The 16,051-nt window shown below is 34.5% G+C and overlaps 1 protein-coding gene across 2 annotated transcripts in view; it reads left to right on the plus strand.

Moving 5' to 3' along the window:
* LOC117916866 (DNA-directed RNA polymerase III subunit 1) overlaps window positions 1-16,051 on the plus strand; it is a 69,668-nt gene that overhangs the window by 873 nt on the left and 52,744 nt on the right. For both annotated transcript variants that reach the window (XM_034833066.1, XM_034833067.1), the window contains 6 exons: window positions 3,710-3,859; window positions 7,889-8,066; window positions 13,319-13,503; window positions 14,831-14,943; window positions 15,077-15,176; window positions 15,762-15,977. In XM_034833066.1, coding sequence (XP_034688957.1) covers window positions 3,710-3,859; window positions 7,889-8,066; window positions 13,319-13,503; window positions 14,831-14,943; window positions 15,077-15,176; window positions 15,762-15,977 — 942 coding nt within the window. The remainder of the gene's footprint in view (window positions 1-3,709; window positions 3,860-7,888; window positions 8,067-13,318; window positions 13,504-14,830; window positions 14,944-15,076; window positions 15,177-15,761; window positions 15,978-16,051) is intronic.

The raw sequence follows: 16,051 nt of genomic DNA on the forward strand, positions 1-16,051 counted from the left end.
TTGATATGATTCAGTGGTCTATTTTTTTCTGCATTGAATGCATTAGACATGAGCAATTAGCATCTCTACAGGAAAATAATATCAACTTTCTGAAGTTTGGAGTTTACCTGTTTTTTGATTATTGTCATATACCTTGCTGTTGGGTGCCCTTTATGTACATATTGTAATACATTGGTGCTCCCCTTTTTGTTAGGTGCTGTTAATAATAGTTTTGTTTGCCTATAACAAAAAAGAAGGGGGAGAAAGGAGTGTGGTGCCAATTTGAGAAGCTTAAGGCTGTCATCCATTATTGGTGTGCCCATGGTCTGTGGTTCAGGCTTTGAGAATTTAAAGTTGGTTCTAAATGGTCTTCTTAAATCTTTATCCCTTGTTTAGGGAATTCTTTGGGGGTTATGAATGTGCCTTTTTCTTTTTTCTCTTTCTTTTTTCTTTTTAAATTATTTGAAGATAGGGAATGGGTTAGGGCCTAATTAGAACCCCTTGTGTTTATTTTTTGTTTGACTTTTTTGGTTCTTGGCTCCATATATGTGCTTAGGTAGTTAGGTTCTATCTTCTTTTTGCCATACACCTAATATATTTATTGTTTGCTACAGAAAAAAAATACTGAATCCTACTAATTTAAGAACAAAAACTGAGCAACCTCATAACTAGAATTTACTACTAAATGAGGACCTTCAATACTTTAAATAAGACCTAAATTAGAAAGGTACTATGACACAATCTTCTTCTAGCCTTGTTCATCTAAAATTGGAGTATGGAAGATTTTTTGTATAAGGCATGATTCACCTAACGAAAGTTCCTGTCTTGATTAATAAAGCTACCTAGAGGAGGGGGGTGAATAGGTAGTTCAATTGAGATATCCCTAATTTAATAATTATTTTTGGATTTCTAATTGATTTAACAAATATATCCTTGTTGAGTACAAGCAAGGAAGAAAATATTGCCGAAATTAGGCGATATTTCGGCGAAATATCGGTGTGTCGGTGGGTGTCGACACGACATATAGCAGGGATATATCGCCTGGTCAACGCAGGCGGTCAACGGTCAAAGCTCAAAATTGAGCATTATTTTTCTTGCTGTTGGGGGGATTTGAACCCCAACAAAAGGTTTCCAATGCAGCCCTAGTTCCACTAGGGCAAACGTGCCCTTTGATAAATAATATGCACTAAAGAAATATATTTCAAAACTTAGGATATAAATAAAATATTAAAAAAACACTTTAAATAACAAATTAATTATAATTATTTTATAATTAAAGGAAAATTTTCATTTAATTGATTATTAAAAATATATCATAATTTTATTCATAGTGTTTTTAATATTATTAATATATTAAAAATTTATACATTTATCATCATTTATTTTATAATATATCATAATTTTAATATTAAATAGATTTTAAAATTAAACATATTATAATCACAATATTATCATCAAATAATATTTTATATAATTCAATAATCAATATACACTTATCAAATTTATATTTTTTATTAACATGTACAATATTATATATATATCAATTTATTCGAAAAAAATAACTTTAAAATGTCTATTATGTTTTTAATTTCATTTCTAAAAGTTTTATTTTATATTTTTTATAAGTTTTGATCAATTTTAGGTTTACAGATATTTTGTGTTAAAATATGCATCGAAATATATTATAATCAAATATCACAATATAATGATCAAATAATATTTAATATAATTTAATAATCAATATACACTTATCAAATTTATATTTTGTATTGACACGTACAATATTATATATATATATATATATACACACACATTAATTTATTTAATAAAATAACTTTAAAATATCTATTATACTTTGATTTCATTTCTAAAAGTTTTATTTTATATTTTTATAAGTTTTGGTCAATTTTAGGTCTACCGATATTTTATGTTAAAATATCCATCGATATATCTCCGATATATTCGATATATCCGTAAAATCGAAATACCGATATATCCGTAATTACCGATATTTTCATCCTTGAGTACAAGTTGATATCCAAAGCAAAAATATTAGCAAAAACATGTTAAACCAGTGACTTAATGTAGAAAAACCACCTACTGACTGAGTTTCCTAGAAAATTTTCCAATAAAAAAAAAAAAAAAGTTTCCTAGAAAATTTGTAGATGTCAAAAGCCACATATGGTTGATCGATTGCAAATCATCTGCTAAATTTGAAAGGAAGGTACATAAAGACCTTGTAAAACCCTTAGTCTTGATTGCTACACTATGTGTTTGGGGAGTGGAGAGTTGGTGGATCATCTTTTTTTATGCTATTCAATGCTTTGGGGCTATGACTAGGCTATTTAGAGTCAGGTTAGATTGCATTCCTCTTAAAAGTATAAGCGACATGATGACCGTTTTAGGTTTTGGGAAGTATTGTTAGAGGAGGGAAAGTTCTTTAGCAAATTGCTTTGTCTTACACTGTTTTGGATAGTGTGGTGGGAAAGAAATGTTAAGATCTTTAGGACAAGCGGAGGACGTAGAGAGATGACATGGACCTAATTTATCTCTATTCCCCCTTTTAGCCTTCTACCACCCAACTTTCAGGGGCACTCCTTTGAATGTTATTCAACTTTGTTGGAATTTGGTATGTAGATCAAAAGGGTTAAAATAGCAAAGTGAGGAGCAATGCTTCGGGTTCATTTTGTAGGAGATTTATTACCCCCCTAAGGAGTGTTGAGCCACTTCTCCTTGTATAGTTTCATGTGGCATTCAATTGATGTATACTTCTCCATGGTAAGTTGGAAAAGGTTTTTCCACCTTTTCTTTTGATGAGATTTGTAAGTTTGGGAAGATTCCTCATCCTTTACTTGTACTTTTAAATCCATATCAATGAGTATGTTTGTTTGTTTCTTAGTTATCACAAAAAAAAAAAGGTTCTCCTGATCATTCATATTGAGCTTGATCCTACTGTTCAATTATTAAATGGGGGCCCATGTTGGTATTTGTATTATGAACATATAAACTATCTTCATCTTACTAAAATAGGATGTTCTATTCAATTCAACTTTCAAATGAAGGATGGTTAACAAAAAAAATCAATGGATATGTAAGCTAACATGGCTTGAAAAGAAAAATTTGCTATTACTATTTGTACTGAATTTAAGTGTTAAAAGAAAGGTTTGCCTTTTCAAGCTTGGAGCTTTGAACAAATATTTATTGGTGATAGACTTGTTTTTGATTAGAAACAAAGATAAATTTTTATTGATAAAAGAAAGAGAGAAGGATGAGAGATCCTTCTCACATAATACAAAATCCGATTAAAGTAAGAGTAGACTCCTCTACTATTTTTGGTGATAGACTTGGATTCAAGGAACATTCCAAATACAAACTTCTTTTTCCTTGTTTGAAAAATATGTGTTTGGCCAATCCTTTCTTATTTTCCCCATTCATATACTCCTTTTCTTGATACCTCCTTGGATTATGAACATATATGCTAGATTAGTGTCTTCTCAAATAATCAGATGCACATTTGATTTAATGTTCTGGGTTTTCAACTTAACTTCAATCGTCCTTTTCCATTGATTTAACTCTGATTGAATGCATATTTTAGAAAGGTATCAAACTTGATATTTATGTTACTATAATTTTTAGTTGCGATATGTTTGTATCGCTTTTTGTATTATATTTGTTGATTTGTTTATTTTTTTCAAGAAAGTTTAAATGACACTCCATTTTTGGTTTCCAGGGACCTGCAAATAAGAATGGTACTTGTGCAACATGCCTTGGGAATTTTCGGGATTGTCCGGGGCATTGTGGGTACTTAACTCTCGCACTCCCTGTTTATAATGTTGGATATTTGAGTACAATTGTGGACATCTTGAAGTGCATTTGCAAGGTAAATAACTAATTATAATTTTTTAATTCTTAGGTTTTTTTGTATATGTTTTTCACTTCCATTTTTCTTTTTTAGTTATTATAATTTTGCTATAATAACTGCTCTTTGAAATGGTATTGTGTTGATGTTTAGGCATACAAATGTCATATTGACTTCTAAACCATATCTTCTACCATGGCTTGCTCTCATTTCACCCTCTTTAGGTTCTATTTTGACAGCAATAGAGCTATAGCTCATAACAAGGGGTTGTCTAAGACTAGCATATATGCTTTACTTAGCGTGAAATAATGTAAGAGAAAATCTTCAGGCAAATTTAAAGCTAATCATCTTGAATTTTTTTAGCCTCTTAAACAGTGTGGTAAAAATTATTAAGACAAAAACTTAATGCAATTATATTTAGTTTCTTGGCCAAATTCTATGTAGCATTGACATGAAGGGGGGATATTGATATGAAATGATTTGATTAATATGACTTGAAAAACCTTAGAGAATAAAATGGAGAGAGACACTTGAGATCTTTTTGGTGCTCTTACAACATTTAGTGTAGTACTTGTCTGAAATCTTTTCCTTTTAGCTCTTTTACAAAAGCACCACGTTCTAACTCTTTGAAAAGATATCTCAAGATTTATATTTAAATTTTGAAAAGTTTTAAATTCTAAAACATTTTACTAAGCTCTTCTAAAAAAGCATCATATCCTTTCATTGAAAAGAATTTTAAGACTCCAAAATTTTCTTTCTTACTCAAAATGTTTTAGTGTATAATGCTTGAGGGAAATTGAAAGGGAAAAATTAGGAGAAGCATAGGTGCATCCTCGTGGATTAGGTTTGGGTTGTCTGTTGGAAGGAGTGGAAGCTTGTTGTAGGGATGACGGTGGAAAAGTGTGGAACAAAGGTTGGGTTGTAGATGGGAGGGAGTTTAGGTTGGAGCTTTGTTCAAATGGGGTAGGAGGTTCATTCTCTGCTTTGTTAGCCCTATGGAGGCTAAGAGGTTTACTCCGATCTTCCCTAAGGAAAGAGGACTCCTTAAGGGGTGGTCCATTTTGGCTGAGAAGCTTCACTGTATCATAGTAGTTTTCTTCTCAGAGTAAAGGAAGTTTTCATCCCTAGTTACCTTAAGGCTTGTGGAGAAAGGGAGTAGTTTAGTGGACTCAACAAAAGGGTCTTTTGTAAAGTTGGTTAAGAAAAAGCTTGGTATGGTGAGTGAAGCAATTTGGATTTAGATTGGGATTAGGTGGTCCAACTTAGGAAGGAGAATTTTAGGTGTTGTCTAGTTCGGAGATTGGGAGAATATTCAAACCCAATTCCAGAATTGCGTTTGTTGAGGAAATGGGTAGGTCATAAGCGGTCTTTGAAAGGAGAAGTGAGAATATCCTTGCTAAGGGGTGCCATTCACTTATTTGATTTTGAGGAAAGTGTTGTTGCGGAGATGGTGCTTTCAAGTGGTTTAAGAATGTACAAGGATAGGATTTTACATTTGGATAGATGAGGTCCCAGAGGTAGGTGTTTTTATAAGGGTGTGCATGCAAATGAAGTGAGGGTGAGAGTAGTGGGGCTTCCTATGCCCTTGTGGTGTTGGGAGGTGTTAAAAAAGGTTTGGGGATTGTTGTTGTGAATGAAGAAACAATGCATCTTCGGTACTTGCAATGGACAAGGATTTTGGTGAGTTCATACGGGAAAGGATGCTTGGGTTGTTGTAGGTGCTGGTGGGCCTGTCTTGCTTTGCCACCTAGTTATGGTGGGAAGTACCACCATGGATTTCTCAAGTGGTTTCAACCAATGGGAGCAATGTTTTGGAGGTTAGGGTTGAGCTTGCGGGAGTGCCACGCATAGATGAGAGTGTGAAGGTGTAGTCTTCATTCCTGTAGAAGGGGGTTGCTGATGCATTGCTCTGCGATGGAAGGAGAGGGGTGACAGTTTTGGTGGTGGCTGAAAATTCTGAAAAGGCTATGGTAGTTAGTGGGCTAGTGGACATTGTGGAGGGTGATGGTTATGGGAGACAAGTTGTTGGGGGCTATTTAGGTGCAGTGTCTAGTAAGGGAGCACAAAGTGCAGTAATTGGTGGGCTAGAAGAAGTGGGTTGTGTTGAGGGCTTTTTTTTTTTTTTTTGATAGGTAAAAACAATTGTATTGAAAGTGCCTAAAGCATACACAATGTACACAATGCCAGTGTTGAGGGCTTGAAAGAGGCCCAATTCTTTCAAGGTTTTTCAAGTGAATGAGCCTAGCTTTCAAGTGGCCTAGTGGAAGTTTTTAAGTCTCAGGTGGCCTATGGGAGGGTTGGGGCTGTTATAAGAAGGCTAATGTCCTCTTGTTCTTTTTAAGGTGCAATGGGGAGGTGTGAGCTGGGTTGTGATGGTGGTAATTCCAGCCTGGCAAAGGAGTTGGCTCTTGTTGGGGCCTCTCTCATCTCTGGTGGGCTTGATTCTTAGATGCCTGAGCTCCCTTTGTCGGTTGTTTACCCCGTTAAGTACCAACATGGCCCTAATTGTGGAAGCGGCATGACAACCTGTTACGGTTTCTCTCTTTGGCTTTTCTTTGGGGACTCGAGTAGCTACTTCTCCTTCACCTTCTGGAAATGGTCTTGGTCTGGAGGGTAGTGGGGTGGATGGCACCTTGGTGGAGTTGAAAGAGGCACAAGTAAGGCCGATTGAAGATGCAGTGGGTGAGACGACTTGGGAAAGAGGGCATGTCTTGGTTTGGCTTCGAGGGAGGAGGTGCCTATGGAGGATTGGTCCTTAAGCAACCAGACAGCTTTTAGCAATTGATTGGGCCAACAGTAGATTTCAAGGTTGATATTTTCTCCCCTTAGAAAGCTAGGAAAGAGGTGAGGGGTCGGGAGGGTGGGTAGAGGTGGAAGAACCCTTCTTCTTCAAAATTTGAAAGGGAACTAAAGAAGCTGGAATGTTTTGTGAATTATGAAGGGGCTGAAGAAGGTAAGCAATTGGGAAGCAGAAAGATAAAGTGGGAAACTGCGGCAGTGGGTATATGAAACTAATTTTTATCTTTGTGGGATGCTAGAGGGGCTACTATCAGCGTCAAGAGGAAGTTTTCCAAGGCATTTATTGGATCATAGAAACCATTTTTGGTATTTCTGCAAGAAGGTTGACTGGATGCACATTTTTTTTTTAGGTCTTTAGGGCATTGAGGTGGTGGGTCCTCTTTTGCTTGCCATTTGCTGCTATGGGTATATTCCTTGTGTGCTTAGATGCTCATTTTTCAAGCACTTTTAATATAATTACTCTTTTTACCTATCAAAAAAAAAAAAAAAAAAGGTAAGAAAAAAGAGCTGGAGCAAGTAGGGTCTTAGAAAGTGCTTTTAATCAGTCAAAAGTTCCGCAGCAAGTAGGGCTTTTGAGGTCATGAAAATATTTATATGTTTTTGTAAGTTAGACATAGGCCATCAGATTACTTGGACTCCTTGACTAATTTTTGAGCATCATAAACAACTACACTGTAATCCCTGCAAGAAGCACAAAACCAGACACCTTTATTGTAAGGAAAAGTAGATGTACATATAGATGGACTTTGACCACTGAAAAGATACTGTGGTTGAATTATTGACACCATACATAACTCCAGACAAAAGAGGCTGATTGTAGGCTGGATCCAGTATGCACTCCATGAAATGATTGGGGCTGCTTCTAGTGGAAAATGATATTTTATTATAACCCATTTATATGGTAGCCTGACAATGATGAATCTTTTACACAACTGCATTTGGAGCTAATGATTACAATTATTTTGAACAGTTCCTATAAAGTATTACTAGATCAATTCGACCTCATTTATAATCTATCAACAAGGGAACCTCAATTTTATCAGAATATAAATGAATTATGCATGCAGATGCTTAAGAGATAAAAAGCACAAATTACTAGGTTGTGGCTCAATCCCTCCTCCTTGAGCCTTCCCTTCCTGAGGGGATCTTTTGGAGTACAGTTGTTGCCTCTTTCTCTAATTTTCTAGTCTTTACTGCTAATGATTTTTGCACTGAGGGCATAATCACTGAATGCTTAAGGCTTCTTAACAGTCTTGTTCTCGTGTACTTTTGGATGAGAGAGCATCTAAAGACTACTTGAAGAAGATGAGAAGTCAAAAAATGGAGGCTCTGAAGAAGGCCGAATTAATGAAAAAGATAGTACAAAAATGTACAGCTATGGCAAGTAGTAAGAAAGCAGTGAAATGTTCCAGATGCGGGTATATGAATGGTTTGTTTCTTTCTTTTCATCTTAGTAATTCTATTCTCATGTTATGGTTTGCTATGCTTGTTGCACAGTAAGCTGTAGGTTGTTAAAACATTTTCTATGATGATCTTACCTTTTGTAGGTTTAAGGTGAATGATTGTAAAGAATAAATCTTACTTCGCACTGAACCATCCTTTGGTCTTTGGTTGTAATATGTGTTATTTTATCTCTACATATTGTCTGTTTCCTCTATCATTTTGAGCATTTAATTTTTATTTTATTTAAAAAATTGCAGAATTCATTTGGTAATGCATATTGTTTGTAGCTTGTATTGTTATGAATTTAGTAAAATTTAGATATGTTCAATTTAAATGGAGGATACACAGTTTATTCTTAAAAAGATTGGTTAAAAAATATTAAATTATTCAACTGAAAGGAGATTGAGGCATAACTAATTTTTGTATTTAAATGGAGGATACATTCTTCATTGTTAAAAAGATTTGTGAAAAAATGTTAAATTATTTAACTGATAGGAGATTGAGACATGACTATTTTTTTTCTTCACATTAAATCTTCAATTAAAGCCATCTATCTGTATGATCTAATTTGCAAACATATCAAATATCTAATTTATGCAAAGGGCAAGTTTCTTCAGAGATGTCTGCAAGATGTCCTTTGATTTCCACTTTTCATTGCATTTCCCAATTTGCTGAAGCCTTTTTTTTTCCTTTTGATAAAATCTCCAAACTGTGATTTTGATTGGGCAGTAGTAGGGTCTTGTATTTCACATTCATTCAATATATATATATTTTTTTTGAGGCAATGGTTAACGTATTTTGAAAAAGTAAACTACCCTTCACCCAGATTTGTACTGACAGTAGTAAGTTTATCAGGTTTAGGTGGGGTTACTGGCAAAACCATCCAAGAAAAAATAAAGAACTTTTGGAGGAAAAGAAAATGATTATGAGGATTGGAAGGGAGACACACACAAGGAAGAAAACATATATTGACTGTATCCTAATGGCTAGTTGCCACGTTGTGGTATTTTCTGTTAAAAAAAATGAAAAAAAAAGAACAAAAAAATGTGTTCATTGAAAATGAGGGAAAAAGAGAGAGAGAGAGAGAGAGGAGGGGGGGAATAGAGCAAAAGAGAGATAAAAATAATTATTTATTCTGAGCTGCACAGACTTGGTTTGGTTTCCAGAAAAAGGCAGAAAGCATAAGTAAAGAAAATTGTGAACTGAGAGAAAAAAGATCCATTAGCAACTATCCAGCTTATTTAGGGTAATTTTTTTTCCACAGTTCTCTTTGCAACCAAATTGATGGTGAAGGGAAATCTCAAAGAAAAGAAAAATGATATATCTATATCTATATGTATATATATGTATATAACAAAGGTTGATAGCAGAGAATACATCAAATAGAGAGAAAAAAATTGATGATGAGTGTGATTAAATGATTATGATGAGGTTTTTAAGGGTTTGTTCACTGAGGAATGCGTCATGTCTGTGTAGCTTGAAAATTGTCGTGTGCACTTAGGAAAGGGGTGCTACTTGTGGCATGGCAGCATGGTTGGGGCCTAGGATGTAATGGGTTTATATTGGAAATTTTGTAATTTTATATAGCTTGAAGGATGTTTTAATAAAATAATATCATAATTGGGATTAAAATAACATAATAATTGGGATGAGGCATCCAATACTTGATGTTAGTGCAAAGCTAAATGGGTTTAAGAAATTCTTCCCATACTGAAACCTGTATGAAATATTGACAAGGCAAGATGGATTACCCTACAAACCCAAGAACTTCTGTCCCCACAAAAAGGGTTTCTTTGATGTTATGTATATTGGAATCCAATAATTGTTCCTGATTTCATGAGGTTTATTTGATTTACTCCTGATTATATGTGTATTTAAATTAGTCGACAATGTAAATTAGGGGAGTTGTAATTTAGAGGATTTGTAGGAAGAATTTTAGGAGTAAGTCGGCTGTATTATTTGGTTTTGATTTATTGTGCAAGTTTGAAAGTTGTATATATATATCTGTACTAGTTTTTTCAATGAGTGAATAAGAAGATTTCTTATACCTATCGGAAAAAAAAAAAAGAAGAAGAAGAAGAAGAAGATTTCTTATTTTCCAACAATGTATTGGGTTCTCTTTTACTGGTGTTGATTCCAAAATTTGACATTGAGAGAATTTGTGGTGGAAAAATCCACTCTTTGAACTCCAAAACTTGTCTCTATCTTGTTTCTACGTATTTTGTTATAAACCAGTCTCTTTTCTCGTTTCCTTAACTTATACTTTGTTGCAATTTGACTAATTGAAAAAACAGTGGTCCCTCCCTTCTCATGCTTGCTTTTGTTCTCCCCTTTTTGACTTGACAAAAATGTTTGGACCTTTCGTTCCTTAAGGATGGTTTTCTCTGAAGTCCTTTCATACATTGTCTAGGAACAAATTTCCAGTTATATTCCATCGGTTTAAATTTATTTGTAACACTATGATTCCACCTAAATTCCACCTTCGTGTGGTTTTCAGCTGATAAAAAGGTTTAAGACTAAGGGGCTTTTTAGAGCCTTTAGCCTCAGTTTTGCGTTCTCTGCTTAGGCAGCATCAGAATGAAAGATTATTTTTTCTCCTTCATTGCCAAGTTTGCCATATTGATTTGAGATTATTGGGGAGATTGTTCATGTTGACTGATATTTCTTGGGTTGCATTTAGAGCTGTCAAAGATATTATGATTATTTCCGTTGAAGGCCTTGGAAAAGTTCTAGGAGCAGAGTGCTGTAGGAGGGAGTTATGTTTGTTGCCTTATTATTGATTTGGTTGGAAAGAATGTTCGGATGTTTAAGAATATCACAGATCTTTAGGAGTCCTTGTGGGATCTGATTCACTTACTTCTTTTTAGGGATTAATTTCAGAGGACTCTGGGTGCTTCATTGGGCTTGGATATGCTAGCTTAGAGAGTAGCAAATGCTATTATCAAGAGAGAGCATGGCCATTTTTTATTTGATAGTCAAATAAGATTTTAGAATATATATATATAGATAATGTGGAATCCTCACCTGTAGAGTACCTTGAGTTGAACTTTAATGACTGTTTCCAGAACCCAAGGTGTTTCTAGAGGGTATGAAGGCATCATGGTTAGATCTTCCTCTGGGCTTGCTAGTTTAGATATAGTCAAAGAGTTGGGATCAATGCCTTGCTTGAAGATTTAGTTGATGGGAAGACTTTGAACCTTAACAACTTTTAAGTATGAATGAGTGGAGCTCAAAGAGTTGAAACTATAGATATTTATCTCGAATCCTTGTTTGCATGTTTTATGGACTCTTTTTGAGGATTGGAGTTTTTCCTTGGTGGATTTCATCATTAGGTCAGGAGATGGCTAGTATGCATTTATTTATTTTTTTCCTTTTCATTCAGCTTGTTGTTCATATACTACCTATATACTTGGATGACTTATCTTATTTATTTATTTATTTATTTTTTTGTGTGTGTTTACTGAATAAGTTTTCCTCTTGCCCATAGAAAAGGAAAGGAGAAGCATACATTGGCTTATTTTTAGAGGTTTACAATCATTTGGATAAATGAGAAGTTAGACATTATGGTCTACATACAAATTTTAGCTTAATGGAAAATTGTGTGTTAAAATGTAATTTTATTGATTTTTAGATGTAATGTGTACAAACTCTATAATATTTCCTAATTCCCCTTTTATAGGAAAACAAAAATGCCATTCTAAGAACTCGAATGCATAATTTTGGATCAAAGATGCCATCCTGAAGAACTTTGAATTTTTAGTCTTGGTCTTCAAGAATCTTTAAACTTGGGTTCAAATCTTGAAGAATTTATAGAATTGCTTAAAAGGTTTTGAAGAACTCAAAGAAATTCAAAGAATTTTGCAAAATCTTGAAGGCCATCTTGAAGTTGTGATTTGAAATCTAAAGGGGCTCTTCTCTTTTGAATACACATATTACTTACTGATAAAAAAAAAAAAAAAAAAAAAAAAAAAAAAAATCTAAAGGGGCTCTTTTTTTTTTTTTTTTTTTTTTTTTTTTAATTTATTTAAAATTTTTAATTTATTTTATAGAGATTGAGAAAACTTATTCAATTATCCCTTAATTTTTTGGGGATAACTACAATTAATGTGATAATTATCTTCTTTTTAATTATCAAAATTAGCTAATTGATATGTATATGTTATTTATCAACATTAGTTCATTTATTTTTATTTGTTCGGAAGACCGCTAGGCCCCACGTGACATATAACACTATTTGGTTTGAAGACCTAACATTTTTTTATTTGCTATATTTATCTTGCATCATATACTTGGCTTTGTTTCATTTGAAATGCTTAACACCACATGGCATCCTTTTTATCACACGTTTTACGTGATAGATTCTTATTTTTTATTTTATTTTTATCATAAACCAAACATATATATTAAAAATTAAAAGAAACATGAGAAGGATGAGGAATCCTCCCCATGATGTACAAACCTGATTGAAAGAACTAAGTAAACCTTCACTAACCAAGGAAGGCTATACAAAAGGTACAAAAGGCTTATACAAGTATGATATCTCCTGACCCTATAAACCCAACCATAGGGTGTACATATCAAAAGCCAACTAAGCTGAATTACACTTAAAGGATAGGGTTTAAAAATGTTTGTACAGTGAGCCAAAAAAGAAACATAGAAATGGTCCCACATCATCTCCAGTGTCTTCCAAATGTCCTTGAAAATCCTAACATTCTTCTTTTTCCACACAATCCACAATAGAGAGAGACACACAATCCTCCAAAGAGTCTTGCCTCTAATGGAATTCCCAAAACACTTGAAAGAAACACCATCATATCACAAATATTGTCTAGCTGAACCCACTCCATCCCAACCTGTGAAAATTTTAATGCCACAATCCCAAAGTAATCGGACAATGTAAGAAGAGATGATCAATCATCTCTCAACTTCTCCTACAAAGGATGCACCAATCAAGGCTAAGGGCTTTGAAAGGTCTTCTCAACTGTAACATGTCATTGGTATTTGCCTTCTTGTGTACCACTAACCATGCAATAGATTTTTATGACATGTGGTGAAATTTTATTTGGCAACTTGGTTACATGTTATTCTATGACTGGTCCAGTATTTATGCATGGCAATTTAACAAGTGGGTAATGTTTTCCCCTCTATGCATGATTTCTGTTTTCTGCATCTGTTAAGGGCCTTCTTTTATCAAACTGCAGTCTGATAATGATTACTTTTATTTGTCGTGCATTGCAGGTATTGTGAAAAAGGCTGTATCTGTTTTGGGAATTATCCATGATCGTTCAAAAATTGCTGATGGAAGTTTGGAAGAATGCAGTTCAGCAATTTCTCACACCAAAGAGTCCAAGGCATCATTCAGTGTTGTTGATATTCTTAACCCTGTCAAAGTTCTTTCTCTTTTTAAAAGGATGATGGATGAGGTATACTTCTGTAACGGTTTTACAGAATTTCAATTTTTGGAGTATACAAACTCATATATGTATTACAGATTGTTAAGCTACAACTTTTTCCCAAAAACTTAGGCTATTAGGTAATATGTCATTATATGTATCAAACTATCAACAAAGAAGGTTGGGTTGCTGAGGCTTGGGAGGAAGACGGAGTTGGGGATAGCTGGGGGCTTCGTTTTAATAGACACCTAAATGATTGGGAGGTGGGGGAAGTAGAAAGCTTGTTAAACAAGCTTCATCCTTTGACCATTAGAAGAGATGTGGATGACTTGTTCCGGTGGAAAAAGAACAAGAATGGGACCTTTTCAGTCAAGTCTTTTTATAGCTCCCTCTCAAGGGGCATTAGACTTCCCTTCCCAGCTAGAACTATTTGGATGCCTTGGGTTCCAATTAGGGCTAGCTTCTTTGGTTGGGAGGCGGCTTGGAGCAGGCTGCTCACCATCAACTGCCTGAAGAGATTTGGATGGAGCATCCCCAACAAGTGCTATTTGTGTAAAAATGAGGAGGAAACCACATATCATCTTCTTTTGTTGCGAGAAGGCCAGAATGTTATGGCTTTTGATCTTCTCCCTTTTTGGGGTGTAATGGGTGATGCACTCCTCTGTGAGAAGGAACCTCCTGGGATGGCATGGTTCCTTTGTGGGCAAGAAAAGAGAGAAAGCTTGGAGAGCTGCCCCCTTCTACTTGATGTGGACCATTTGGAAAGAAAGGAATAGGAGGGCCTTCGATGATGTTGAGAGGAATAACCAAGAAATTAAATCCACCTTTTTGTACACTTTTGTGAATTGGGCTGGGGTGTATATAGAAGAACATACTTTCTCTTTGATAGATTTTGTAGACTGGTTAGCTACCAAGTAAGGGTCAGGTTTGTTTGTCCTTTTGCCTTTTGAACCTATGTATCCTGGTATACTCCGTGTATACTCTTTCTTTAGCCTCTTTGGCTTTTAATGAAATTTCTTTTACCTATCAAAAAAAAAAAAAAAATGTATCAAACCAATTAACACTTAGGCTAATGGCCATATCTGCCCCATTTGCAATCTCTTGTCACAATGGGTTCAAATAATAGGAATACATGAGCAATGGGCTTTGAATGAACCTAAGACCTCTAGTAACACAGGCTCTAATACCATGACAGACTACTAATTTAATCCAAAAGCTTAAGGTATTAGGTAATAGTCTAACTGTGTGTATCAAGTTAATTAATGCTTAGGTTAGTAGCCTTAGCAAATATTAAGTTGTAATAATTACATTGCATTTCTTATTAGTATAATGTATTCTTCAATTGATTGTGCTACAGGATTGTGATTTGCTTAATCTTGCTGAAAGACCAGAAAAACTTGTTTTAACGAACATTGGAGTGCCACCTATCGCTATTCGTCCTTCAGTTTTTATGGATGGTGGAACACAGAGGTCTGCTCAGCATAAATTTAATAATATCTTTGTTTGTTGTGTTGCATAAGCATGTTGTGGATAAATTTTCTTTATTTTGTAGCTTTCCAGTGCTTTTAATAATGCTTAAAAGTCTCTTTTTTTGCTATTGCAGCAATGAAAATGATGTTACTGAGAGGCTAAAGCGGATTATTCAAGCAAATGCTAGCCTTCATCAAGAGTTACAGGACACAGGCTCCACATCCAAATGTCTGGTATGGAGGATTTTGACCTTCTACCCTCTTCCCTGCAGAATTTTCTTTGATATGAATATTGTTGCATGATGATTCCTTTTTTCCTTTTTATGTGTCTGTTCATATTTGTTCAATTTTTTTTTCTTGATGGACTTTCACATGATTCCTTAATGTATTATTTCCCCTTTTCATTTTTTGGACATTGAAGTTGCCTTTTCTTGTTTTATAGATAAGAAGTTGTCCTTTCTAGTTAGCATTGGGTTTGTGCTCTTCTTTTTTATGAATTGCCTCTTGTTTGAACTCCTAACCTATTTTTATATTCTGATTGGTTTTCTTTTTTCTTTTTTCTTTTTTTCTATTTTTTTGTTTCTTCTTGTGTCTTTGAAGAAAGTGGTTGACATCTTTTATTTGTTTTTTAAGTATCTCTTTTATGCGTCACATGGTATTCATATATTTCTGTTACTTTCTTTATTGGAATCTTCTTTCAGTCTTTTGAGAACTTAAAAGTGGGATTGTAGTTATATTGTTTTTAGAAAAGTTTGTAGTTATATTGTTGGTCCCAGATTCTATGATCATGCAATGCTTATGCTGGAGATGTTTGTTTAGGCTGGTTGGGATTATCTTCAAATTGAGGTTGCCCAGTATATCAACAGTGATGTTCGTGGTGTTCCACTAGCTATGCAAGCTGCCAGGCCATTGAGTGGTTTCGTTCAGCGCCTCAAAGGGAAGCAGGGACGTTTTCGTGGGAACTTGTCTGGGAAGCGTGTTGAGTATACTGGCAGGACTGTTATATCGCCTGACCCTAATCTAAAAATTACTGAGGTCAGATGCTTTACTAAAAGCTTCATTGATTTTTGGGCTGCTTTGTTGTGCCTGCTGTTTATTTGGAAATCAAA

This window comes from Vitis riparia, chromosome 6, assembly GCF_004353265.1.
Source record: "Vitis riparia cultivar Riparia Gloire de Montpellier isolate 1030 chromosome 6, EGFV_Vit.rip_1.0, whole genome shotgun sequence".
NCBI lineage: Eukaryota > Viridiplantae > Streptophyta > Magnoliopsida > Vitales > Vitaceae > Vitis > Vitis riparia.